The 26,399-nt window shown below is 45.7% G+C and overlaps 1 protein-coding gene across 1 annotated transcript; it reads right to left on the bottom strand.

The window, feature by feature from the left end:
• Window positions 1–9,958: 9,958 nt before the first annotated feature.
• LOC309391926 (zinc finger protein 18-like) lies at window positions 9,959–25,178 on the bottom strand. Its single transcript, XM_081952781.1, has 7 exons — window positions 25,093–25,178; window positions 24,703–24,960; window positions 21,776–22,381; window positions 18,199–18,319; window positions 18,028–18,086; window positions 15,424–15,553; window positions 9,959–13,010 (listed from the first exon to the last, which is right to left on the bottom strand). Exons 3-7 carry the CDS (start codon window positions 22,181–22,183, stop codon window positions 11,791–11,793), a joined length of 1,938 nt encoding a protein of 645 aa, XP_081808907.1. The 5' UTR covers window positions 22,184–22,381; window positions 24,703–24,960; window positions 25,093–25,178; the 3' UTR covers window positions 9,959–11,790.
• Window positions 25,179–26,399: the final 1,221 nt, after the last annotated feature.

Raw genomic sequence — 26,399 nt, 5'->3', positions numbered from 1 at the left:
CCCTTGGTTTACCGAGGAGCTGAGGGTGATGAAACGCCACAAGAGATGCCTAGAGAACAGATGGAGATCCTCTCGCTCCGAATCTGACCGACCACAGGTAAGAACCTATTTAATGACATACCTTGTGGCATTGAGAGTGGCCAAACGGCGATATTGTGCCGCTCTCATTGCATCCTCAGACAACCGCCCTGCTGCCCTGTTTCGGGTGACCCGCTCCCTCCTGTCACAGAGGCCGCGGGAAGCCCCCTTGCAGGGCAGGGCAGAGGAATTTGGGGAATATCTGCAGGATAAAATCGCTCAGATACGGAGAGAATGGGTCTCCTTCAGTGATCCAGGGGAGACGTCCGAGGCTAGTCTTGAGAGACCATTCTGGGAGGAGTTTGACTCTGTTGCCACCGATGATTTGGACAGGTTGCGTGGGCGACTGCAAGCCACCACATGTTTATTGGACCCATGTCCCTCCTGGCTTGTACTGGCATCCTGGGAGGTCACATGAGGCTGGCTCTTGGGACTAGTGAACGCTTCATTGAGCGAGGGGTTCCTACCAGCCGCCTTGAAAGAGGCGGTTGTGAGGCCCTTACTCAAGAAGCCTTCTCTGGACCCAACTGAGCTAGCTAATTATTGTCCTGTCTCCAACCTTCCCTTCTTAGCGAAGGTTGTAGAGAGTGTGGTTGCTATACAGTTCCCACGTCACCTGGAGGAAGCTGATTATCTAGACCCGCGCCAGTCCGGCTTCCGACCCGGGCACAGCACAGAGACGGCCTTGGTCACGTTGGTAGATGATCTCTGGAGAGCCAGGGATAGGGGTTGTTCCTCTATCCTGGTTCTATTAGACCTCTCAGCGGCTTTCGATACCATCAACCATGGTATCCTATTGCGCCGGCTGGAAGGGTTGGGGGTAAGAGGCACCGTTTTGCGGTGGTTCTGCTCCTACCTCTCTGACCGGACGCAATGTGTGTTGGCAGGGGAGCAGAGGTCGACCCTAAGGTCGCTCACTTGTGGGGTGCCACAGGGGTCGGTCCTCTCGCCCCTCCTGTTTAACACATACATGAAACCGCTGGGTGAGATCATCCGTGGTTTTGGGGTGGGATACCATCTGTACGCTGACGACACGCAGCTGTACATCTCCACCCTGAACCACCCCAATGAGGCCGTTGAAGTGATGTCCCGGTGTTTGGAAGCCGTACGGGTCTGGATGGGAGACAACAGACTTAAACTCAACCCCTCCAAGACGGAGTGGCTGTGGCTACCGGCCCCCCGGTTCAACCAGCTGATTCCATCGCTGGCCATCGGGGGCGAGCAACTGGCCCCCGTGGAGCGGGCGCGCAATTTGGGCGTCTTCCTAGATGCCCGGCTGTCTATGGATGACCATGTGGCAGCTGTGGCAAGGGGGGCGTTCCACCAGGTTCGTCTGGTGCGCCAATTGCGCCCCCTATTGGACCGGGATGCCCTTCGCACAGTCACTCATGCACTGGTGACGTCCCGTCTGGATTACTGTAATGCTCTCTACATGGGGCTTCCCTTGAGATGCACCCGGAGACTGCAGTTGGTCCAGAACGCGGCCGCGCGGGCAGTTATGGGGAGTACGAGGTACTCCCATGTGACACCTCTCCTGCACGAGCTGCACTGGCTTCCTGTAGCCTTCCGGGTGCGTTTCAAGGTATTGATTACCATCTTTAAAGCGCTCCATGGCACGGGACCTAGTTATTTGCGGGATCGTATCCTGCCCCATACATCCCTGCGACCAATTCACTCTCACAGAGAGGGACTCCTCCAGGTGCCGTCCACTAAGCAATGCCAGAGGGCAGCGCCGAGTGGAAGGGCCTTCTCTGTGATGGGCCCAGCCCTCTGGAATGACCTCCCCCCCCACATTAGGACAACTACCGATCTCCGCTCCTTCCGCACGAAACTCAAGACCCACCTGTTCCAACTAGCTGGCCACGCCTGAATTATAATCTACATTCTCTAATCCCCCCTGGACAATTTTAAATTTATATTAACTGATTTCTTGGGTATTTTAATTGTTTTAAATTTTATTGTGTTGTTTTTAACTTATGATTATTTATTTATGAATTGTACAATGTTTTTTGATTACCTCATTTATTTGTATATTGAGTTGTACGCCGCCCCGAGTCCCTTTGTGGAGAGGGTGCGGCCTATAAATTAAATAAATAAATAAATAATAATAAATTCTGTTTCATACCCCAGTAACCTCATAAAATCGAAGTAGACAATTGAAAGCTTAACTTCCTCACCCAATCTAAAATGTCCTTGAAACCTGAAATCGTGCCTTTAGAATTTCTAAAGGAAACCAAATACCTGCCAGGTCTGAAGGACCAGCCTGTGATCTCTTTCCTTCCTTGCTTTGGACTTGGATAGGTAGGCATCATGTGAAGCCCGAGCGACTGCCCAGGCGAGGTTGTAAATACCATAGCCATCCAAAGAGAAGGTTTTTTCCACCACTTCTTCCGGCAGGGTCTCCAATTCCTCATTCTCCCGGCATCTCATCCTTCCTTTCACAGAAAACAGGTGTCTGGAATATGAACAATTGAAGACATTTTTGCCAAAATATTGCATAGGGCCAAAAAACGTTTCAGAAACTGGTGGCCTGTTTTCAATATGGATTAAGAAAGAGAAAAACCCCCGGAGATGCCGAGGAGACAGCATGTCGTCGGATAAATTCAGAGTGAGGTCCCACATGGCTGTGGTGATCCAAACTTTTGCCAGGATAGGCCTGATGCAACTTTCAGTGAAGGATTGCAAGATATGTACCAAGCTGTACAAGTAACGGGATTCCCCGTAATATATGCAAACGCTGACATTGTTCCACAAGTGAAACGGTTCATTGTTCAATAGCCCCATTTTCCAGGGCAATATGGGAATGTTCACCGAGAAGGCTACACAAATTGTGTTCCCTGTTAATATTGGCCTCAAAGTCCAGAGGAATCTTTTTCCATTGTCAGTGTCTGGTGCTAGAAGACCGACCCAGTTCCATCTGAAATGGTGGAGCATTTTGACAATTCCCCAATACAAGTATTCTTCTTTGGGGACCATCCGGTAGATGAATGGGAAATGGGTTTTATCATTCAGATTTTCGGACACAAAACCATAACTGACCTAGCAAGAAAAAGAAGTGTGGGGAAAAATGTTCAGGATAACGTTTGAAGGATATGATCTCAGTTTGAGCAGTTCTTTCTCGCAAGATGCTGGAGTAGTTGGGTTCTGCACTAGGCAGGATGATGAAGCAGACTGTGTCAAGATCCAATCCACCTGTTACTACACCAAGATCAAAGTTCCTCTCGCACATATCATCTCCGTTTCAAAGCTGAAGAGCCAGCACTCTTCAAAGACGTCTCCATGATCATGTGGCCAGCATTACTAAACACCAAAGGCGCGCGGAATGCTGTTACGTTCCCATCAAAGGTGGTTTTTATTTTTCTACCTGCATCTTTACATGCTTTCAAACTGCTAGGTTGGCATAAGCTGGGATAAGGAGCTCACTCCGTTAGGCAGCGCTAGGGATTCTAACCAGTGACCTGCCAACCTTTCTGATCGACAAGCTCAGCATCTTAGCCACTGAGCCACTGCATCCCTAACACTATCCATATTAACGACTGAAGTCTTGCAAGCTCCTACCAAACTAAATTAAGGGAATAGTCCTGAAGCCCAGCTATCACAAGTCACTTAACATTTACATAAGTGCTTTCAAACTGAATAGGAGGAAATATTTTACTTGACCAGTTGCCGTACGAATTGTACAAATACAGCTGTAGTATAAGATAAAGCTGACTTCTAAACCTGGAGGCTAAAACATATGAAGAATGGTTGCAGGAACTGGGCATGGCTAGTCTAATGAGAAGAAGAACTAGGGATAACATGATAGCAAGGTTCCAATATCTTTTTTTAAAATAGTTAATTTATATATTTTCACATTACATACGTAACTGCTTAGTGAACAGCATATTGTCTAGATCAATTTGTTTATATATAATAATACTTTCCCCACTCCTAATCTTTACCTGTATACTATCCAACCATTTATTCAAAAAGTCCCATGTTTTAAAATACTCTGTGGCTTCTTTTTTCTTTTCTTTTTTGCGTCAATATGTCTATTTCTGCACAATCTAATTTTTTAAAAATTACATCATTCTCTGTAGGTGTTTTCTCATTTTCCAGTACAAATGTGGAAATACAATTTTTGCTGCTGTGAAAACATGTAATATTAAGTGTAGATTCCCTTTATCATATTTTTCAGGTATTATGCCGAGCAAAAAATATTATCATATGTGATGGACATGTGTAAAAGCAAAGAAATATTGGACAAAAATACATATATGGTTTGAAAAAAAAATTAAAACAACATATAGATTATAAACAATATTCCAATATCTAAGGGGCTGCCACAAAGAAGAGGGAGTAAACCTATTCTCCATAGTACCTGAAGAAAGGACAAGAAGCAATTGATGGAAACTAATCAAGGAGAGAAGCAACCTAGAACTAGGGAGAAATTTCCTGACAGTGAGAACAATTAATCAGTGGAATGATTTGCCTCCAGAAGTTAGTAGGTACCCCAACACTGGAAGTCTTTAAGAAGATGTTGGATAGCCATTTGTCTGAAACGGTATGGGGTTTCCTGCCTGAGTAGGGGTTGGACTAGAGGACTCTAAGATCCCTTCCAACTTTGTTATTCTATTAACTGGCACCTCTTTACAAACAATGAAAGAACAAATAGTGTAGGACAATCTAACACTCATTCTGTGCATTCTGCCTATCGTTGAATAACAGACTGCCAGTTTTAAAAAAAAGACTTTAGATTATCACTTTCACCTTACAAGCTATGAACAGGAAGAGTTCTTCCATTCTTTGCTTCTGAAATTAAACGGATAACTTCTCAAGGAATGGAAAAGGAAATGAGCATCCTCTTCTTTTGATGTATAATTAAAACCCAGTGATGACACGATCTGCTTGGTGTCCCATACTGACACCAAACGGCACTACTTCGATTGAAGCAACACAAAAATCACTGGCCATGCTACCACCTGCTATGCTCGTGAGTTCATTGAAGCCTGGCACTCCACAAGCAATGCTGTCAACAGACACACTGACCTACAACCAGCCTAGGAACCTCGCAGAATCCAAATCAACCACACAGCCAATCAGAGACAGCACCGACCCTCAACCAACCCACTCAACTTCCTCCCACCAGCAGTTCACCTCCAATGACCTCCTTATCACAAGACCCACCAAAAGACTCACTGACGACTCACAGCTGACCCATCACAAAACCCTCACCAGACACATCCACACCTGAAGCCCTTATAAACAGAAAAACACAGATACTGACATTCCCTAAACTCCACTGAAGATGTTACATAGCCTGGTAACAAAACATACACCCCAGCTGCAGATATTCGCCACTATTGCAAAACCTGATCTCCATTGCCCTGTCAGCTTTAGAAGTGTCCTTCCACCTGCTGTTTCAATGGTCATGGCATATGCCTGGGCAGGACCCATCCAGCTTTGGCTTTTCTCCCCATCTCCATTTGTACCTGTGGCATCTTGTAGAGGCTCAACATGGTGGAAATCTGCTTGGAAATGTCAGACTCGGTCCCTTCAATCACAGCCAGCAGCCTCTTCTCTCTCCCACAAATGTAGTTTGGAACATTTGCCTGTCCAGTGGAGAGCAAATCCATCAGGGCATCGGCGGTCAGCCCTGGTTCATAATAGTTCTCGTAGATGTCATAACCCAGGGTGATATTGGGCAAAACGTGGGGATTCTGGTTGATCTCACGAACGGCAAAAAGAAAGGACAGAAGGAACCATTGGGCATTATAACCTTTGCTTCAAAACAAAACAAAACCCACAACCATCTTTAATATTCATTCAGCATTTTAACCATTCATTTATTCAAGCACAGGTTGGATTGCAGACCCTTTCTAACCCTATCCTTGCTACTCTTAGTAGAAGTAATAAATATATTACGAAAACATATGAAGAACTCGGCATGGCTAGTCTAGAGAAAAGAAGGACTAGGGAAGACATGATAGCATTATTCGAATATTTAAGGGGCTGCCAAAAAGAAGAGGGGGGCAGTTTATTTTCCAAAGCATCAAAAGGCAAGACAAGAAGCTGGAAACTTATCAAAGGGAGAAGCAACCTAGAACTAAGGAGAAACTTCCTGACAGTTAGAATTCATCAATGGAACAGCTTGCCTTCAGAATTTGTGGGTGCTTAATCACAATAGGCTTTTAAGAAGCGACTGGACAACCACTTCTATGAAATGATATAGGATCTCCTGCTTGAGCAAGAGGGTCAGACTAGAAAATCTCCATGGTCCAACTTTGTTCTGGTTGATTGATTGATTGATTGATTGGATGAATAGAGTAGCAGAATTGGAAAGGACCTCGGAGGTCTTCTAGTCCAACCCCTTGCTTAGGCAGAAAACCCTGCACCACTTCAGACAAATGGTTATCCAACATTTTGTTAAAAACTTCCAGTGTTGGAGCATTCACAACTTCTGGAGGCAAGTTGTTCCACTAATTAATTGTTCTCACTGTCAGGAAATTTCTCCTTAGCTCTAAGTTGTTTCTCTCTGATTAATACGGTCTTTGCAGAAGAAAATCGGTAAAATGAATGAAGAATTTTCCTTGAGGGATTGCTCATGGTGGAGGGGAAATTGGGTGCATCTGACAACAGGTTCCATGCAAAATAGTACAAAATCCATACACCTCAAGGTCTACTTACAGAACTGGTTGGTTATAGGGATGCTCCTGGAAGGTTGCTACTTCTGACCGGATTGATATCAGGGAAACAATTCCACCAATATAGAGGTCCCCTGGCCGGTAAAAATTGTACACCCCCTTCTGATCCTTGGTGAAATCAAGGGGGCATTTTCTCCCACCAGCTACACTGGGCAATAGAAGCAGAAGCAGGAAGAAGAGGAATAGCTTAGCTTGCATGGCAGCCCTCAGAAGCATTTCAGGGAGCAGTAGTGGTTGGAGTAGAAGACCCCCAAGGTCCTTTCCAACTCTGTTTTTCTGCCTTCAAAAGAGAGAGCGTCCAACCACAACTTCCCAGGATGGGAGGGAGTTGATTCTGCACCTCAAGTGGGTGCACGTCACTCTGAACAGATTGGCTCCAGAGGAAGCATTTATTTGGCATCTGGTTTTCCAGGCAAGATTTATCAAGATGTTGCAGCAGGTTGCTTGCCACGTTCAGGGATGATGAAACTCCCTTGAGGGTTAGAGGGAAAAAAGACCATGATTTTCACAATTACAATGTAGAGTGCATCTATTGTGCCAGTTTGATCTAGTGGTTAAGCCTAGAAAGCAAGAGAATGTGGGTTCAAATCCTGCCTTAGGGATGAAAGCCGGCTCTGGGTGACTTTGGGCTAGTCTCTCTCTTTCTCAGCCCAATCCACCTGAGAGGGTTGTTGTGGGAAAAACGGGGAGGGGGGGAGAGTGTGTGTTGTACATACATACAAGAGCCTCAGTGGCACAGTGGTTAGCATACTGTACTGCAGGCCACTTCTGCTGGCTATTGGCTGCTTGCAATGTGGCAGTTCAAATCCCACCAGACTCAAGCTTGACTCAGCCTTCCATCCTTCCGAGGTGGGTAAAATGAGGACCCAGATTGTAGGGGATTGTTACTCTGTAAAACTGCTTAGAGAGGGCTGTAAAGCCCAATAAAGTGGTACATAAGTCTAAGTGCTGAGTGCCATATTCGCTGCCTGAGTTATTTGTAAAAATAATAAATGCACAATACAAATAAACAAACAAATAAATGTTATTTTTGGCTTCAAAAGCAGATCCAGGAGGGAAGAAAACATGTTTCTGAAACCTCACACATTTGACGTTTGTCCTTTGATGTAAATCTGGTGTCCCCCTATGCCAAAGTTTGTCGATACTTTTGGTAAAGGAGGAATCCAGGTGATATCCCTCGAGTCGATTTACAGTCTGGTGCCTGGTGTTCTGTAAAATGTTATTTAATGCTCACATTTCTTCCTGACTCTTAGCTTCTTCCCATTTTGGAGAAATCCTCTAGTGCTTTGGAAAATAAGTCGATCTTCTCTTCCTTGTGAATGCCCCTCAAGTCCTGGAAGACAGTTATCATATCCCAGTGGTGAAATTCAAAAATTCTCCCTACTGGTTCTGTGGGTGTGGCTCGGTGGGCATGGTTTGATGGGTGTGGCTTGATGGTCATGTGACTAGGCGGGCACAGCTTGGCGGTCATATGACTGAGTGGGCTTGGCTTGGTGTCAGGATCCCAAAAAATGTAACAAAAAGCTTTAAAAAGTTTTTAAAAACGTTCTGACACAGCTGATTGTTACAAAGCTGATTGTCGGAACTTTTTTTAAAGCATTTTTAAAGTATCGGTTCAGATGAATAGGTAGTAAAAAAAATGCTAAAGAAAGAAAAAAAATTCTGACCATCGCACGGCTCAGCTGATTGTCACACAGATGAACTTTTAAAAACTTTTTAAAGCATTTTTTTTTTACTACTGATTCAGATGAATGGTAGCATTTTGAACCCAAACTACCTGTTTGTGCGAACTAGCCCGAACTGGTAGCATTTCACCCATCATATCTCCTTGTATTTCTACTGTATTTAATTGCTGTTTCATTTCTTGATTCATGACCCAAGACAGGGTGGTAAGATCCTAGGTGTGGCTGAGACTGACTTGATGCACACTCACTGGGCAGATGACACCAAATTTGCAGGGGTACTTACCAACTATGAAACCTCTGGTTCAGGAAAAAGTTTCGTTCAAAATTTTAAAAATCCTTTTATTACCAATGTTGATGCAGACAGAACTTGGGGCAGTACCTTCCACAAATGGTGTGATGCTGTTTAGGAGATGTCGGGGCCATGTCTGTTGACCCAGTGAGTCTTGGAAACTTACTGTTGCAGAAAATTAATGGACTCAGACTTCGGAATCAAAAGAAGTGGATTTATTGGTATCAAGGTTCAGAGCAGGATAGGCAAGACAGCCATTTGAACATCTGAACAACAACTTATAGAAAAGACAGTTCTTATATATCTTTCAAAAGCAGCAGAACACGGGAGTCTTGGAACCTTACCATGGTCCCCAAATTGTTTGAAAAAAATCTTACCAGAATTGTTCCCAAGCTGGAAATAAAATACCCAGGCAGCTGCTCGAGAGACAAATGAGGTTTATTTCTAAGAATGCTGGAGTCAATTGCCAGAAGCAGCTGTGCCAGGTTTTCACTTTTCTATGGATAAACCTTGCTTTTGTTTTGTGAAGATGAGCAAAGGAATTCTGAGAGTATTGAAAGGAGGGCTCATCGGTTTAAGATGCTGAGCTTTTTAGCCGGTTCAAGACCTGAGTGCTATGCGGTCTTTTTAAAGAGAAGGTGGTCAGCTGAGCCAAGTAATCAGCAACTTTCATCATAAGTTACTTTCTTTTCTGAGAAAAACTTACACTGGATAGCAAATAACCACTCTAAGCGGTTTTACAGAGTCAGCCTATTTTCCCCAACAATCTGGGTCTTCATTTTACCAACCTTGGAAGGATGGAAGGCTGAGTCAACCCTGAGCCTGGTGAGATTTGAACTGCCAATTTACAGGCAGCCGGCAGCCAGCAGAAGTAGCTTGCAATACTGCACTCTAACCACTGCACCACCATGGCTCACTGTGCCACCACAGATCAATCACTGATAGTTCAAACTGTCTTCTAAATCAGAAAATCTCAGTTTTGAATGGAATTCCTAAAAGCCTATGGGGCTGGACTTCAACCCAACCTCCCCGATGCAACCATGGCTTTGTCATTAGGTGAGGAATATTATTGGGGATCTAGGGAAGGAAACCTTTTAACTCGTACTTTGTTAACTCTGGAATACTGTCCGGATTCCTGTCCTGTCCTGCAGGAGCAAAAGGCGCATTTAAAAAGAAAGAACAAAGCACCAAAATTTGTATAAAACAATTCTGGAGACTGGTCCTTAAAAGAATGAAAACCAAAAGAGACCTTTATTCAGGAAATTACATGATGACAGCAAAATTGAGATTGCCAATCTGTGGCTTAAAACAGTCATGGTCTTTTTGTCATCCCAAGAGATGAGGACGGCAGAAGACTAAATAAAAGAGAACGGAAAGTTTTGACGGTCCTTGTAATTAATGTCCAATGACAGAGATTTAACAGATTAACCGAGTTGGAAGGGAACTTGTAGGTCATCTAGTCCAACCCCCTGCCCAAGCAGGAGACCCTACACTATTTCTGACAAATGACAGTCCAATCTCTTCTTTAAAGTCTCAAGTGATGAAGCTCCCACAACTTCTGAAGGCAACTTCTGTTCCATTGGTGAGATTGTTCTGTCAGAAAATTTCTCCTTCTAGGTTGAATCTCTCCTTGAGCAGTTTCTATCCATTATTCCTTGTCTGGCCTTCGGGTGTCTTGGAAAATAGCTTGACCTCCTCCTCTCTGTGGCAGCCCTCAAATACTGGAACATTGGTATCATGTCTCTCCTAGACCTTCTCTTCACTAGACTAGCCATACCGAGTACTTGCAACCATTCATCATGTTTTAGCCTCGAGTCCCCTAATCATTTTGAGTGCCCTTCTCTGCACTTTTCCTAGTCTCAACAATTTTTATAATGTGGTGACCAAAACTGGATGCAGTACTCTAGGTGTGGTCTTACTAAGGCTTTATAGAGTGGTATTAGTACCTCACTTGATCTTGATTGTATCCCTCTGTTAATGCAGCTTAAGCATTAACTAAGCTTTTGCTGCTTTTTTTGGCTGCCGCTGCACACTGCTGGCTCGTATTTAACTGGTTGTCCACTAAGACTCCAAGATCCCTCTCGCAGTTACTGCTACTAAGCCTGGTTTCACCCAGTTTGTATGTGTACTTTTTGTTTTTCTTGCCTAAGTGTAAGACTTCACTTTTCTCTACACTGAATTTCATTTTGTTAGATAGGGCCCAGTGTTCAAGTCTGTCAACATCCATCCAGAGTTTGCGCCTATCTTCTAGGGCAGTGGTAGGCAACCCACGGCTCTGGAGCCGCATGTGGCTCTTTCATCCCTCTGCTGCGGCTCCCTGTCACCGATCGGCTCCACAATTGATAGGGCTTTCGGTTAGGACAGGTAGAGGAAAAAAGGATGCCACACTAGGAGGAGACTCTATGGTGGGGAAACCAGACTTCCGGTCGGCTCCAAAGCTGAACGGGGGGCTTCCGGTTAGGACCTTTGTGGCTCTTTGAGTGTTTAAGGTTGCCGACCCCTGTTCTAGGGCAGTGGTTCTCAACCTGTGGGTTGGGACCCCTTTGGGGGGTCGAACGACCCTTTCACAGGGGTCGCCTGAGAACATTGGAAAACACATATTTTCGAAAAAATACAGAAAACATAAAATAATTTTATGGTTGGGGGTCACCACAACATGAGGAACTGTATTAAATGGTTGCAGCATTAGGAAGGTTGAGAACCACTGTTTTAGGGTGTAAATAGAGCTAAATAGATGTAAACGGAGCTACAAAAAGAGCAAAATCAAAGGACAGAGACATTGTTATGTCACTATGTTAGGTGCTTCTAGCGGCCAATAAATTGAGAGGTGCAAAATGCGAAAGGTTCCAAGGTGCATATTTTAAGAAAGACTAGATGAGTAGACACTATAACAAATACTCAACATTGCTCAAGAACTCAGTTATATTTATTCTCCATTCTTTTCAGAATCCTGATTCCATCTTCTCTTCCATTCATTCCCTAACATTTCATTTTCCCACAGTAATAAATATACAGTAGCTCAGGACCGTAGAGTCCAAAAGTTTCGGCAATTTGTTTACACTGTTCTACTCTTTTTCTTTTTATGCGTTTCCCTCAAGTGAATTTTTCTATGCTCATAAAGGGATTGATGTTGAGTAAATCCCTTTCCACACACTGGACAGATGTATGATTTTTTCCCAGTATGGATCCTTTGGTGGGAAGTGAGGGAACTTGACACAGTGAAACATCTTCCGCACTCCGCGCATTTATAGGGCTTCTCCCCAGTGTGTATTCTGTTATGTTCAGTAAAATGATGTTTTTCACTAAAGGTCTTTCCACATTCCTTGCATGCGTACGGTTTCTCCCCGGTGTGGATCCTTTTATGGGAAGGGAGGTGTTTTGCCGAACGGAAACTTTTTCCGCATTCTGTGCATTTATACGGTTTCTCCCCGGTGTGGATTCGGTTATGTACAATATATTGACATTTTTGCCTAAAACTCTTCGCGCAGTTCTTGCATTCATAGGGTTTCTCGCCAGTGTGGATCATTTTGTGGGCAGCAAGAGAACTTGAAGCTCTGAAACACTTTCCACACTCCGGGCATTTATATGGTTTTTCCCCAGTGTGGATCCTTTTATGGGAAGTGAGGCAACTTGAATTAGTGAAGCGTTTCCCACAATCCGTGCATTTATACGGTTTCTCTCCGGTGTGGTTTCGGTTATGTACAGTGTACTGATATTTTTGACTGAAGGTCTTTCCACACTTGGGACATTCGTAGGGTTTTTCGCCTGTGTGAATCTTATTATGGGATGTGAGGCTTTGCGCAAAACGGAAGCTCTTTCCGCACTCCTTGCATTCGTAAGGTTTTTCTCCTGTGTGGATCCTTTTATGGGAAGTGAGATAACTCGAATTCCTGAAGCTCTTTCCACACTCCAGGCATTTATACGGTTTCTCTCCTTGTATTCTCTGAGGCAAAGTAACTGAGAAGGTCCTTCTGGAACGTTTTCCATGTTTGTTTTGTTTCCCTGCAGTTTGGCTTCTGCAGCAGTTGCATAATCCTGATTCATCTGCGGGTATTTTTCCACACTCCGGCCAAGCCTCTGTTTCTGGGTGATGGTACTCACCCAAGAAGTCATTGATATCTACGTGTGGTAAAGTAGAGCATTTTCCCAGCTCCCCCTTTAACTGTTTCTCCTCAGAACTTTTCTTTCCAAAAAATGTCTCGGCATCGTTCATCTTATCTTTTGGCAATGGCGCTGCTGCTTCATGGCTGGAAACCAGCATCTCCCATTCATCCTCTGCTCGGAACAGAAAAGAAAAGAAAGAAAAGTTATTACAAACCGAGGAGCAAACGGGATCAACCATCATTGTTGCATCTTTCAAAAACGTCATCAAAAAAGCACAACAAAGAATGTTCTTTCTGCACCAGCTCAGGAAGCTCAACCTTCCCAAGGAGCTGATGATACAGTTCTACAGAGGAATCATCGAGTCTCTCATCTGCACCTCCATAACTGTCTGGTTTGTTTCCGCAACCCAACAAGACAGACACGGACTTCAGAGGATAATCAGAACTGCAGAAAAACCAATGACTGCCAATCTGCCTTCCATCGAGGACCTGTACACTGCATGAGTCAAAAAGAAGGATATAAAAATATTTACAGACCCCTTGCATCCAGGACATAAATTGTTTCAACTCCTACCCTCAAAACGACGCTATAGAGCACTGCACACCAAGACAACTAGACACAAGAACATTTCCCCCCTCGAACGCCATCACTCTGCCAAACAAATAATTCCCTCACCACTGTCAAACCATTCACTGAGGCTGCATTACTATCACTATTAGTCTTCTCATCGTTCCTATCACCCATCTCCTCCCACTTATGACTGCAGGACTGTAACTTTCTGCTATATGGATATTGATTGTTTCCTGATTGCTTATTTGTACCCTACGGCTATCATTAAGTGTTGTACCTTATGATTCTTGACTAATGTATCTTGTCTTTTTATGTACATTGAGAGCATATTCACCAAAGACAAATTCCTTGTGTGTCAAGGAACACTTGGCCAATAAAGAATTCAATTCTATTCTATTGCCCCCCCTCCCCCGCTGCTCACTCAGGTCTTCTTTTTAGCTCTTTAGGTGATTCTTCTGCCTGTGTCTTATCAGGATATGTTCCAAAAACGAGGCCAGGCATGGTATCAGGTTGATACAAGATCTGACATTGGGGTCTGTCTTGTCCTCCCTGCTGGAGAATGAAAACCTGAGGGTTTTGGATAAGATCATTTAAAGGGCTCCTTGGTGCTCTCTGACCTTGGGTGTTTTATTTGCAGACATTTCATTACCCAGGTGGTTGGGGGCAAGAGGCTGACTCTGTAAACCGCTTAGAGAGGACCGTAAAAGCACTGTGAAGCGGTATATAAGTCTAAGTGCTATTGCTACCTGTTCTGACCCCCCCCCCTCGCTCTGGTATACCAAGCCACTCCGACACAAAGTCTCTTCCAGATGTTTATTGACATACAGGTTCCACCTTGGCAGCAATCCAGCCTGCCAAGGTCAAGATAGCACTCTGGGCAGCAATCCAGCTACAGCGACACCCCTTGGCAGCAATCCAGCTACCAAGCTCCAGATAATCACCTTAGCAGCACTCCTGCCTGCCAAGGCCCAGGGAACAGATTGACAGCAATCCAGGTAAACTCTTTGGCAGCAATCCAGCCAGCCAAAGTACGACACAGATCTGAGCTTCTCCAACTCCAATGATCAGTTGATTCCTGCAAAGGGTGTGTCCACAAGCAGTCCCTTTATAGTCTGGAGAGGAGTCTAATTATCAGCAGCTGAGAGCCATTACCTCCTGTAATTGCTCAATTGCTCCTTACGCCGGGTAGCACGTCGGTAACGAGCATCTAATAGCTCACTGCTGATGTCTGACTCACTGTCCTGTGACTCCTCCCCACTGCTCCAAGGCATGACATCAGGAGCCCCCTTCCTTTGGCTTTCACCACTGCTCCATGCCTCAGGCGCCCTCTGGTGGCCAACCAGCCTCTCTGCGCCCTGCTCAGCGTCGGAACCCTGTCCAGGGTCCCCCACCTCCTCTTGAGCCGACTCAGAGGGACCCTCGTTGTCGGAGTCTGGTGGCAACTCCAACGGCTCCTGCTGGGCCACAACAGCTACCCAACCTAGATAACATCATCAATGCTAGCAAGGAGTGGGGTTTGCGCTCACTCTTCACTGACACTGATGATGTTACCTAGTTTGGGAAATGAGACGTCTGCAAAAAAACAAGCAAGGTCAGAGAACACCATGGAGCCCTCATTTCAACCGTGAGCCACAAATATTCTCCTTTATTAAGATAATGTGGACTTTTGTGATGGGGCACCACCAGGTCTACTGACTATGGAGCTTCTCAGTCATCCAAGTCATGGTTGCTTTTTCAAGAGGCAACTGGACTTTCTGGTTTTTCTCTGAAGACGTTTCGCTTCTCATCCAAGAAGCTTCTTCAGCTCTGACTGGATTCTCCCCCATTCAGTCAGAGCTGAAGAAGCTTCTTGGCTGAGAAGCAAAACGTCTTCAAGGAAAAACAAAGGAAGTCCAGTTGCCTTTCGGGGAAAAAAGCACCTTTGTGACACGTGGTTAGAAACGTTTTTAATATGAAACCGCTGACGGCATTTAATCACAAAACTCTTTGACTGGGGAGCAACCAACTTACTTACCCAGGGAGGCTACATTCCTATAGTTTTCCATCATGACTTCCCAATGGAGTGCTTTTTGGTCCGGATCCAGCAGAGGCCACTCCTCCTCGGAGAAATACACCGCCACCTCCTTGAAGGACACAAGACCCTCCTGAACAAGGAAACAAAGAAACCAAATAGGGTCAAGAAGGTTTTGTCAGGTCTATCCCACTATGTAGACATCCCCAAAGCAAAGATATACACTAAGTTACATGACTGTGCTTGGTAAGATTCCAAGGTTCAGGTGAAGAAATAGATAGGCTTTGAATAGATAGGCAAGTTTAATCAACTTGATTGACAAGACTTTTGGTAAGACTTTCAGTGCCTTTCAGTGAAAGTAATCCTAGTTTCCTTATGAATCTATCTATTTCTCTATCTCTCATTTCTATCCATCCATCCAATCTATGTCTGTCTCTATCTACCTATCATCCATCCATCCATCCATCCATCCATCCATCCATCATCAGCCTGTCTCTATCATCTACTATTATCCATCCATCCAATCTATGTCTGTCTGTATCTATCTATCATCCATCCATCCATCCACTATCATATTTATCTCGCTCTATCATCTACCCATCCATCCATCTATCCAATCTATGTCTGTCTCTATCTACCTATCATCCATCCATCATCATCTGTCTGTCTCTATCATCTACCTATTATCCACCCATCATATCTATGTCTGTCTCTATCTACCTATCATCTATCCATCCATCCATCCATCCATCCATCCATCCATCCATCCATCCATTCATCATATCTGCCTGTCTCTATCATCTACCTATTATCCATCCATCCAATCTATGTTTGTCTCTATCTACCTATCATCCATCCATCCACTATCATATTTATCTCGCTCTATCATCTACCCATCCATCCATCTATCCAATCTATGTCTGTCTCTATCTACCTATCATCCATCCATCATCATCTGTCTGTCTCTATCATCTACCTATTATCCACCCATCATATCTATGTCTGTCTCTATCTACCTATCATCCATCCATCCATCCATCCATCCATCCATCCATCCACCCATCCAATCTATCTGTCTCTATCTACCTATCATCCATCCATCGATCCATCGATCCATCATGTCTATCTCTGTCTGTCTCTATCATCTACCTATCATCCATCATATCTATCTCTGTCTATCTCTATCATCTATCTATCTATCATCCATCCATCCATCCATCTATCATCTCTCTCTCTCTCTCTCTCCCTCCCTCTCTCCCCCTCTCTTCCATCTCTCATTTTTGGCTGAGCCATTGACTGAGCTGAAGATGAGAAAGCAGAGAAAAAATTAAGGGATTGAAGGAAAGTTTACAAAGCATGATAGTTGGACCTCCAAATCCAGACACAAATCAGAGGATTAGAAATTACTTTGCAAGATAAAAGTGCATTGGTCTCATGCATGACCATTTTTATTTAAGAGTTTTTTTTTAAAAAAAACACTGGCTACCCTCAGTGGATTTTAATCTTCTGCTTTATCTTTTCATCTGAGGTGTTTATTTTTCTTTTCACAGGTTGTAGAGGCTTTTTAAAAAAAAATTGGTATTGCACTAAATGAGCATTTATGCATTTTTGACCAACCTTGTACAATTCTAAGTCGAAGAATTACGAAAAGAGTAGTTGCAGTTTAGCATTGCTATCATTATATTCTTATCTTTTTGAAGGACTCTTTAAAAAGTTACACTGTGTAAAAAAAATAGTAGCAATGGATGGAAATTAATCAAGAAGAGAAGCAACCTAGAACTAAGGAGAAATTTTCCTGACAGTTAGAACAATTAATCAGTGGAACAACTTGCCTTCAGAATGCTCCAACACTAGAGGTTTTTAAGAAGAGATTGGATAACAATTTGTCTGAAGTGGTATAGAGCTTTCTTCCTAAGCAGGGGGTTGGACTAGAAGACCTCCAGGGTCCCTTCCAACTCTGTTATTCTAATTCTAAAGTAGAGAAAGTAACTAGAAGAAGTGGAATTAGATACTGGCCTTAAAATAAAGATTTCTTAATACTGTGTGAACTCAAGGTAGAATTTACAAACCACTGTAACCCAATAACAGACTTTAGAGGGGCCTAAGCTGACTGAGATCAATTTAATCTTCTATTCCCCATACTATGTCGCTCAGGAATATGAAAATATCCAAGTCATAACAAGAAAGAATTATAGAATCATAAAATACCTGAATTGGAAGGGGCATTGGAGGTCTTCCAGTCCAATCCTCTGCTTGAGCAGGAGTTCCACTGATTAATTATTCTCACTGTCAGGAAATTTCTCCTTAATTCTTGGGTATCTCTTAATAATTTTCCACCTGTTACTTCTTGCCTGCCTTCAGGTGCTCTGGAGAATAGTACAACCCCCTCTTCTCTATTGCAGTGCCTCAATTATTGGAAGACTGCTATCATGTCATCCCTAATCTTGCTCTTCACTAGACACTCCTAGTTCCCACAACTTAATGACCTCTATTGCTCTTCACTGCACTTTTTCTAGAGAACGGAAGGAGAGAGTGCTCTGTATACCACCATGACTTCCTGAAGGAAAGGGAGAATATGAATCTAATGAATGAATTTGCTCCACTTACTTGAGTTGGAGGTCCAACCACTGTTTCAGTTGCACCAGACAACTCCATCTGTGTCTTCCCTGTGAGGAAAAACCAGAATTTGAAAAAGCATTATTAATAACACATGAAGACATGTTTTACGGAAGAGGATAGAGCTTGGAACTTTCTGGAGAAAGGAGGACCTACGGTTACCTCCCAGAATATCCTGACTTGGATCTGCCAGAGAAGTGCTCCTCAGAAACAGCTCCTGAAGGGGATTTGATGGGTTCCTGTTTCCCTCGGGATCTCTGATATCCATTATGAAGGACTTGAACTAAGAGACGGGAGAAAAGAAGAATTAGTGGACATCACACAACACAAAGTGGATTCTTGAATTCAACAGTGAAAAGTAAACAAGAATGCCTATTTTCTAAAATAAGTAACAAAACAATATCCTACAAGAATTAGTGAAACATCTCCACACATTATGAGTGCCAGAAACCTCTGGTAGGGAGGGGTGAAAAAGTCAAACATATTCTTTATTACATTCAACCCATTCTGGGTCCCAAGCAGGGGAGAAATTCAGAACTGGAGAACTGGTAGCAGACATATTGAATAGTTCAGAGAACTGGCAAATACCACCTCTTGCTGGCCCCAGATTGGCATGAGAATGGAGATTTTGCAGTACCCTTCCCCTAGAGTGGGGAGGAAATGGGGATTTTGCAGTATCCTTCTCCTGGATTAGTGTGGGAATGGGGATTTTGCAGTATCCTTTCCCTGGAGTGCGAAGGGAATGGGGATTTTGCAATATCCTTTCCCTGGAGTGGGGAGGGAATGGGGATTTTGCAATATCCTTTCCCTGGAGTGGGGAGAGAATGGGGATTTTGCAGTATACTTTCCCTAGAGTGCAGTGGGAATGGGGATTTTGCAGTGTCTTTTCCCTGGAGTGGGGAGGGAATGGGGATTTTGCAGTATCCTTCCCCTAGAGCTGTGATGGCGAACCTATGGCACGCGTGCCGGAAGTGGCACGCAGAGCCATTTCTCATGGCACGCGGAGCCATCACCAGTTGCTCTTCCGGGTTCGGGCGCAGCATCCAGCTGGTCTTTACGTGCATTGGCGTGCCAGAAAACAGAAGAGGAGCCGCCCACTGCGCATGCGCACGCCAGGAAAATAACCTTGTTTTCAGTGTGCACATGCGCACGCAAAAAACACCAACAGGAAGAACAAGGGCCGCGCGTGCCAAAAGACGTGGAGAGGGGATCCCGGCCGTCGCTTAGTAGAGCAGAGCTGTGGTCGGGGTTTCCCTCCCTCCCTGCCCGAGTGGGCTTCTTGCGTGGCCCTCGCCCTCCAGCCCATGGCTCATCTGCAGTCCGAAGGGCTTGGCTGGCTCGGGCACTTCAGAAAAGCAGCGGCAGCCACAAGGGGAAGGGCAGGAGCGGCCAGCCGGTCCCTGCAGCCACTCCCACACCAGCCAGAAGCGGCACTGTGATAGCTGCCAGGGCTTCCCTCCCTCCCACCTAAGTGGGCTTCTTGCACGGCTCCAGGCTGCGCCTCTGATGAGGATCCGCGGTCTGGAGTGCTGCCGCTTCCAGCGGGATATATACGGGTGAGAACAGGTGACCGCCACCCCTTACTCCCTTCCCCAACAGCGGCTGTTGTGCTTTTGCTTCCACCCGGGATGCTGGCGGAGGAGCTGCTGGTGGGGAGGTGAGCTAACTGCAAAAAGACGCCGCCAAGGGCCTGGAAGAATATATCCCGCTGGAAGCAGCAGCTCTCCTGACCGCGGATCCTCATCAGAGCCGCAGGCTGGAGCCGTGCAAGAAGTCCGCTTGGATGGGGAGGGAGGGAAGCCCTTGGCCGCCCGTCCTCGCCACCGCCACCCCTTCAGCCCTGGAACTGGGACGCCTTGGCAGCGCTCGCCTCGCGCGGCAGCAAAGTGTGTGTGTGCGTGTGTGTGTAATGGGGGTCTGGCTGGGACTGATCAGCTGAGAGGCTGGCGAAGAAGCGGCGCTTGGAGGAAGAAGGCAGAGATGCTGGCTGGCATTCGCTTCCCTTACTTTTCGCCGCCGCTGCCCCGGCAGGAAGGAGCATTACCACCCCCTCCCTGCTGGTTGCAGCCCAGGCCCTGCCTGCCCTGCTTAGCTGAAAGTGGTGAGGGAGCAAGCCGCGATGAGCAGGAAGGGAAATGAGCGCCGGCCACACACACACACCACTTGTTGCCGTGCAAGGTGAGAGCTGCTGGGGAGAAATCAGGGGGAGAGGGGGGAGAAGACCATCCCTAGCAGAAGATTGTTTTCTTCTCCCCCTCCCAGATTTCTCCCCAGCAGTGCTGGTCTCGCGCGGCAGCAAAGTGTGTGTGTGCGTGTGTGTGTAATGGGGGTCTGGCTGGGACCGATCAGCTGAGAGGCTGGCGAAGAAGCGGCGCTTGGAGGAAGAAGGCAGAGATGCTGGATGGCATTCGCTTCCCTTACTTTTTGCCGCCGCTGCCCCGGCAGGAAGGAGCATTACCACCCCCTCCCTGCTGGTTGCAGCCCAGGCCCCGCCTGCCCTGCTTAGCTGAAAGTGGCGAGGGAGCAAGCCGCGATGAGCAGGAAGGGAAATGAGCGCCGGTCACACACACACACACACCCCACTTGTTGCCGTGCAAGGTGAGAGCTGCTGGGGAGAAATCAGGGGGAGAGGGGGGAGAAGACCATCCCTAGCAGAAGATTGTTTTCTGCTCCCCCTCCCAGATTTCTCCCCAGCAGCGCTGGTCTCGCGCGGCAACAAGCGGTGTGTGTGTCTGTGTGTGTGTGTGTAACGGGCTAGATGGGACTGGATGTGAAGGCCGGGCGAGCGCGCAGAGGCTGGGCGGAGCGGCGCAAGGGATCGAGGCGGCTGGCGAGTGTGCAGAGGTTGGGCGGAGCGGTACAAGGACGCCGGGCCCGAGGCGCCGCGCGGCGGAGGCGGTCCGAGCCCGGGCGATCGAGACGCACGTCTCGTGCCTGTTCAGGGACCGTCCGGAGGCTTCCCTGAAGCCTTCAGAGCTCTTAAAACGACCATCCGAGCAACCCGGAAGTCACTTCCGGGTTGCTCGGAGGGTGGTTTTAAGTGTTCCGAAGGCTTCAGGGACAGTCCCTGAAGCCTCCGGGGGGACGGGGGGGGCTCTTTTCGCCCTCCCCAGGCTCCTATAAAGCCTCTGGAGCCTGGGGAGGGCGAAAAAAGCATGCAAAAATGGGTGCGTTGTGCGCGCATGCGCACTGGAGGGCGCGTTGCATTATGGGTGCGGCACGCTCGCACACGACCCCCCCCGCGCTCCCCCCACTTATGGCACGCGAGCCAAAAAAGGTTCGCCATCGCTGCCCTAGAGTGCAGTGGGAATGGGGATTTTGCAGTGTCTTTTCCCTGAAGTGGGGAGGAAATGGGGATTTTGCAGTATCCTTCCCCTGGAGTGGGGAGGAAATGGGGATTTTGCAGTATCCTTCCCCTAGAGTGGGGAGGGAATGGGGATTTTGCAGTATTCTTTCCCTGGAGTGGGGAGGGAATGGGGATTTTGCAGTATCCTTCCCCTGGAGTGGGGAGGAAATGGGGATTTTGCAGTATCCTTCCCCTAGAGTGGGGAGGGAATGGGGATTTTGCAGTATTCTTTCCCTGGAGTGGAGTGGGAATGGGGATTTTGCAGTATCCTTGCCCTGGAGTGGGGAGGGAATGGGGATTTTGCAGTATCCTTCCCCTGCCACACCCACAGAACCAGTAGTAAAAAAAAATGAATTTCACCACTGCTTCCAATGTCTCTGGAAGGTCTCTCACCTGTTCCTTCTGCTCCTCCGCCTGACTCAGGAAAAGGCTTTCCACCAGGGCCACCGCCTCCGAGCTAGTCTCTACTCCACACTCCCGCACCCAGTTCTCCATCTTCAGGGGCAAAAGAGCCAGGAACTGCTCCAGAACAACCAAGTCCAAAATCTGGGTTTTGGTGTGCTTCTCTGCTTTGAACCATTGAGTAGAAAAGTCACGGAGTCGGCTGCAAAGTCCTCGGGGATCCTCAGAAGCCTGGTATTGGATGCTCTTGAAGTTCCAGGACCGAGCTTCTGATGGGACAATAATTGTCTTCTCCAGGATCTTCTGCCCAGTTCTTGGCCAGACCTCCCTGCAGTTCCCAGGCTGAACAGCAGAATGACCTCTTCCAGTTCCCTCACTGGCTGAAGGTTGCATCTCCATTCTCTCTTTCTTTCTCTCTGTCCTGTAAGACAATGCCAAATGGGTCCAAGGGATCTTGTGGCTCTCCAAAACAACTTTTCATTCAAAGGACAGTTTCTGCTGCTGCAGCTATGTTGATAATTGGACATTCAGCCCTCTTCGGACAATAGGTAATTTTATCTGTACGTGAAGAGAACAAATGGCTTCCAGTTTGTGAATCTAAGATGGAAAAGAAAAGAAATCCAGAACAGAACAGAAGAACAGAGTTGGAAGGGACTTTGGAGGTCTTCTAATCCAATCCCTCACTGAAGCAGGAGACCCTATACCACTTCAAACAAGTGTTTGTCCAATTTCTTCTTTAAAATGTCCAGTGTTGGAGCATTCACAACTTCTGGAGGCAAGCCATTCTACTGATTAATTGTTCTGTTAGGAAATTGAAGGGCAGATAAGGCAGGCTATTTAAGAAATACCATCTAATAAACATTTTAGTAATGATGGTAGTGACAGATTTTATTTTCCTGGGCTCCAAGATCACTGCAGAGGGGGACTGCAGCCAAAAAATTAAAAGATGCTTGCTCCTGAGGAGGAAAGCTACGGCAAATCTAAACAGCATACTAAAAAGCAGAGACATCAACCTGCCCACAAAAGTGCCTATAGTCAAGGCTATGGTTTTCCCAGTTGCTATGGATGGCTGTGAAAGATGGACCATAAGAAAGGCTGAGCACCAAAGAATTGAGCCCTATGATGCTGGAGAAGACTCCTGCGAGTCCCTTGGACTGCAAGGCAATCAAAGCGGTCAGTCATAGAGGAGATCAACCCTGACTGCTCTTTAGAAGGCCAGATCCTGAAGATGAAGCACAAATCCTTTGGCCACCTAATGAGAAGGAAGGACTCACTAGAGAAGAGCCTCATGCTGGGAACGATGGAGGGCAAAAGAAGAAAGGGACGGCAGAGATTGAGGTGGCTGGATGGAGTCACTGAAACAACAGGCGCGAGCTTAAATGGACTCTAGACGATGGTAGAGGACAGGAAAGCCTGGAGGAACATTGTCCACGGTTGATGTCAAAATGGGTCTGACATGACTTCACACCTAACAACAACAATTATTGCATTAGCCTCTAACCGTCCTTATTCCAAAGCTAATGAACGCTCCAAGAGGGATCTAATACACATTCTATGTGCTACAGGCCATCTCTATTCCTCACTCTTTGTGACTTTTATCAGCTTCCACAATTCCTCCACAATGACAGGCTGCTTAGTTTTCTTTGAAGTCTATGCCATAACCTTGGTTTGTTTTGACAGACAGTCCTTCAGTACTAACACCTCACCTGATCTTAACTTTAGCCGAAGAATTAGAAAGGGGTGGATTTAACCACTGAGCAATATTAATCCCCATGGAAGGAAATATTTTTCTGACCCGACATGGCAGCAGTCACCAACTGGTGGCCCGCGAGAACATTTTGGTGGTCTGCAGAAAAACTATTTGCATTTTTTATATTGCACTAAACTGAACTTCGGTTCCTGGTTGCAGGAACTGGGTATGTTTAGCTTAAGAGAAAGAAGGACTAGGGGAGACATGATAGCAGTCTTCCAATATCTCAGGGGCTGCCACAAAGAAGAGGGAGTCAAACTATTCTCCAAGGCACCTGAGGGTAGAACAAGAAGCAATGGGTGGAAACTAATCAAGGAGAGAAGCAACTTAGAACCGAGGAGAAATTTCCTGACAGGTAGAACAATTAATCAGTGGAACAGAAGTTGCCTCCAGAAGTTGTGAATGCCCCAACACTGGAGGTCTTTAAGAAGATGTTGGCTCGCCATTTGTCTGAAGTGATGTAGGGTTTTCTGCCTAGGCAGGGGGTTGGACTAGAAGACCTCCAAGGTCCCTTCCAACTCTGCTATTGCATTGTATTGAAACGTTAGTTCACATCAAACGAAAGGCTTAGGATGCTCCATTCCCCCTTTTTAAAGATTTATGAGCCTAGCCATACTCTTACACTAGACAGGTTTGTACCATATGCTGGACCCACGTGATTCAGGCAACAGTCGGAGCCAGGTTCACCCACCCAAAAAACTGGAGATGCTGCCCTGCTTCATTCTCTCTTTGACCCTCAATCAGCACCAGGTGCGAATCAGGACATCTCCTGCTTGAGATTTACAAGGCAGATCTCCCCTCTCCCTTCACTCTGGCTGTTCCCAGAAAACGGGGCGGGAAGGACTTCCCCCAGCCCCTACTTGTTTCCTTGGGAATCCTGGGGTTCCTTGGAGGGTGGGGAGAGAACATGGCTGGTCTGGTCCTCTGCTTCTCCACCCCACGCACCCCGCCTGTTGTTTGCATGGAAAGGGGCAGCTGGGGAACATGGGATTTGGACTCTTCTACTGAACTTGGATGAGGACTTGGCATATGTCTCTCCTTCCTCCAGGGTGAGGACCCTCCGCCTGCCTTTGCATGGGAACAGACCGGGCCCCCTCTCCTTCCCCTCCCTTAGGGCCACATCTGGCTGTCTCCCCTGCAAGACTTTCCCGAGGCATTTTTTCTTTACCTGCAGCAATGCTCAGAGTGATGGAGAAAGAGTGCAGCGTCCTAGAGAGGCAAAGCTTTGTGATGTCATTCCCTTCTCTCCTCCTCCTCCTCCTCTGGAAAGCCGGCTGCCCCCAATGTGTTCCCTTGGCTTGGCAGAGGGAGCCCTCTGGTGGAATCCCTGTGTAATGCCACCTGCTCAGGCAAAGAGGGGAGAAAGGCTGCATTTTCCAGGCGGGCAGAAGGGAGGGAGGCAGCTGTCATGTCTTCTCCAAAGGCGCTTTTAAAAAAAATTACAAGAGATAGTTTCCATTAGGAAAGCGATTATAAATATATATTATCCTTTCCATTATGTACTATATATTATATACATTATATTATAATTATACTATAAAAAGAATAGTATATGTACATCTCGCACATATGTGCTAGTCGTTCCTGACTCTAGGGGGTGGTGCTCATCTCCATTTCAAAGCCGAAGAGCCAGTGCTGTCTGAAGATGTCTCCGTGGTCATGTGGCCGGCATGACTAAACGCCAAAGGCACATGGAACGTTGTTACCTTCCCACCAAAGGTCATTCCTATTTTTCTACTTGCATTTTTTAAAGTACTTTTGAACTTCTAGGTTGGCAGAAGCTGGGACAAATAACAGGAGCGCACTCCATTATGCAGTGCTAGGGATTTGAACCACCGAACTGCCGACTTTTCTCATCAACAAGCTCAGCATCTTAGCCACTGAGCTATAGCATCCCTTATATATATATATATTATACATTATAATTATACTATATTATCTATTCTATTCTATTCTAAACAAATAATTCCCTCAACACTATCTAACTATTTACTAAGTCTGCATTGCTATTACTATTAATCTTCTCATCATTCCTATTACCCATCTCCTCCCACTTGTGACTGTATGACTGTAACTTTGTTGCTTGTATCCTTATGACTTATATTGTTTCCTAGTATGATTTGGTTGCTTACTTGTACTCTATGATTATCATTAAGTGTTGTACTTTATAATTTATTTTGAATGTATCTTTTCTTTTATCTACACCGAGAGCATGTGCACCAAAGACAAATTCCTTATGTGTCTAATCACACTTGGCCAATAAAGAATCCTATTCTATTCTATTCTATTCTATTCTATTCATTCTTCTTCCATCCCATTCCCATTGTTCTGTTGTCCTGTCCTACTCTATTCTTATTCTATTCCTATTCCTGTATTTACTAAGACTGTATTAATATTATTCTTCTCTTCCTTCCTAGTATCTACCTCTCCTATACTATATAGTCTCCTATGACTATAACCATGTTGCTTGTATCTTTCAACTTATAGTGTTCTATTTGTTTCCTAGTATGATTTGATAGCTTATTAGTAACCTGGACTATCACTAAATGTTGTATCTTTTTATTCTTGACGAATGTATTTTATTCTCCTTAGTCACACTGACAGCTTATGCACCAAAGACAAATTTCTTGTGTCCAATCACACTTGGCCAATAAAGAATTCTATTCTATTCTAGTCTTATTTCTATTCCTATTCCTATTCTATGTACACTGAGAGCTTAGCACCAAAGACAAATTCCTCGTGTCCAATCACACTTGGCCAATAAAGAATTCTATTCTATTCTATTCTTATTTCTATTCCTATTCCTATTCTATGTACACTGAGAGCATATGCACCAAAGACAAATTCCTTGTGTCCAATCACACT

The sequence above is a fragment of the Natrix helvetica genome (assembly GCF_964273705.1).
Source record: "Natrix helvetica genome assembly, chromosome: 1".
Taxonomy (NCBI): Eukaryota; Metazoa; Chordata; class Lepidosauria; order Squamata; family Natricidae; genus Natrix; species Natrix helvetica.
The sequence above is the reverse complement of the archived record's forward strand: the minus strand, read 5'-3'. Positions and strand labels throughout refer to the sequence as shown.

What these genes read in the sequence shown, in the direction of transcription:
- LOC309391926 (XM_081952781.1), bottom strand. Translation starts at nt 22,183, where the DNA reads ATGGAGATGCAACCTTCAGCCAGTGAGGGAACTGGAAGAGGTCATTCT. An exon ending in CGGAGGAGCAGAAGGAACAG is followed by an intron (nt 18,320 to 21,775) that starts GTGAGAGACCTT and finishes CCCGTCTCTTAG; the next exon opens with TTCAAGTCCTTCATAATGGA. An exon ending in TGGTTGGACCTCCAACTCAA is followed by an intron (nt 15,554 to 18,027) that starts GTAAGTGGAGCA and finishes TTCCTTGTTCAG; the next exon opens with GAGGGTCTTGTGTCCTTCAA.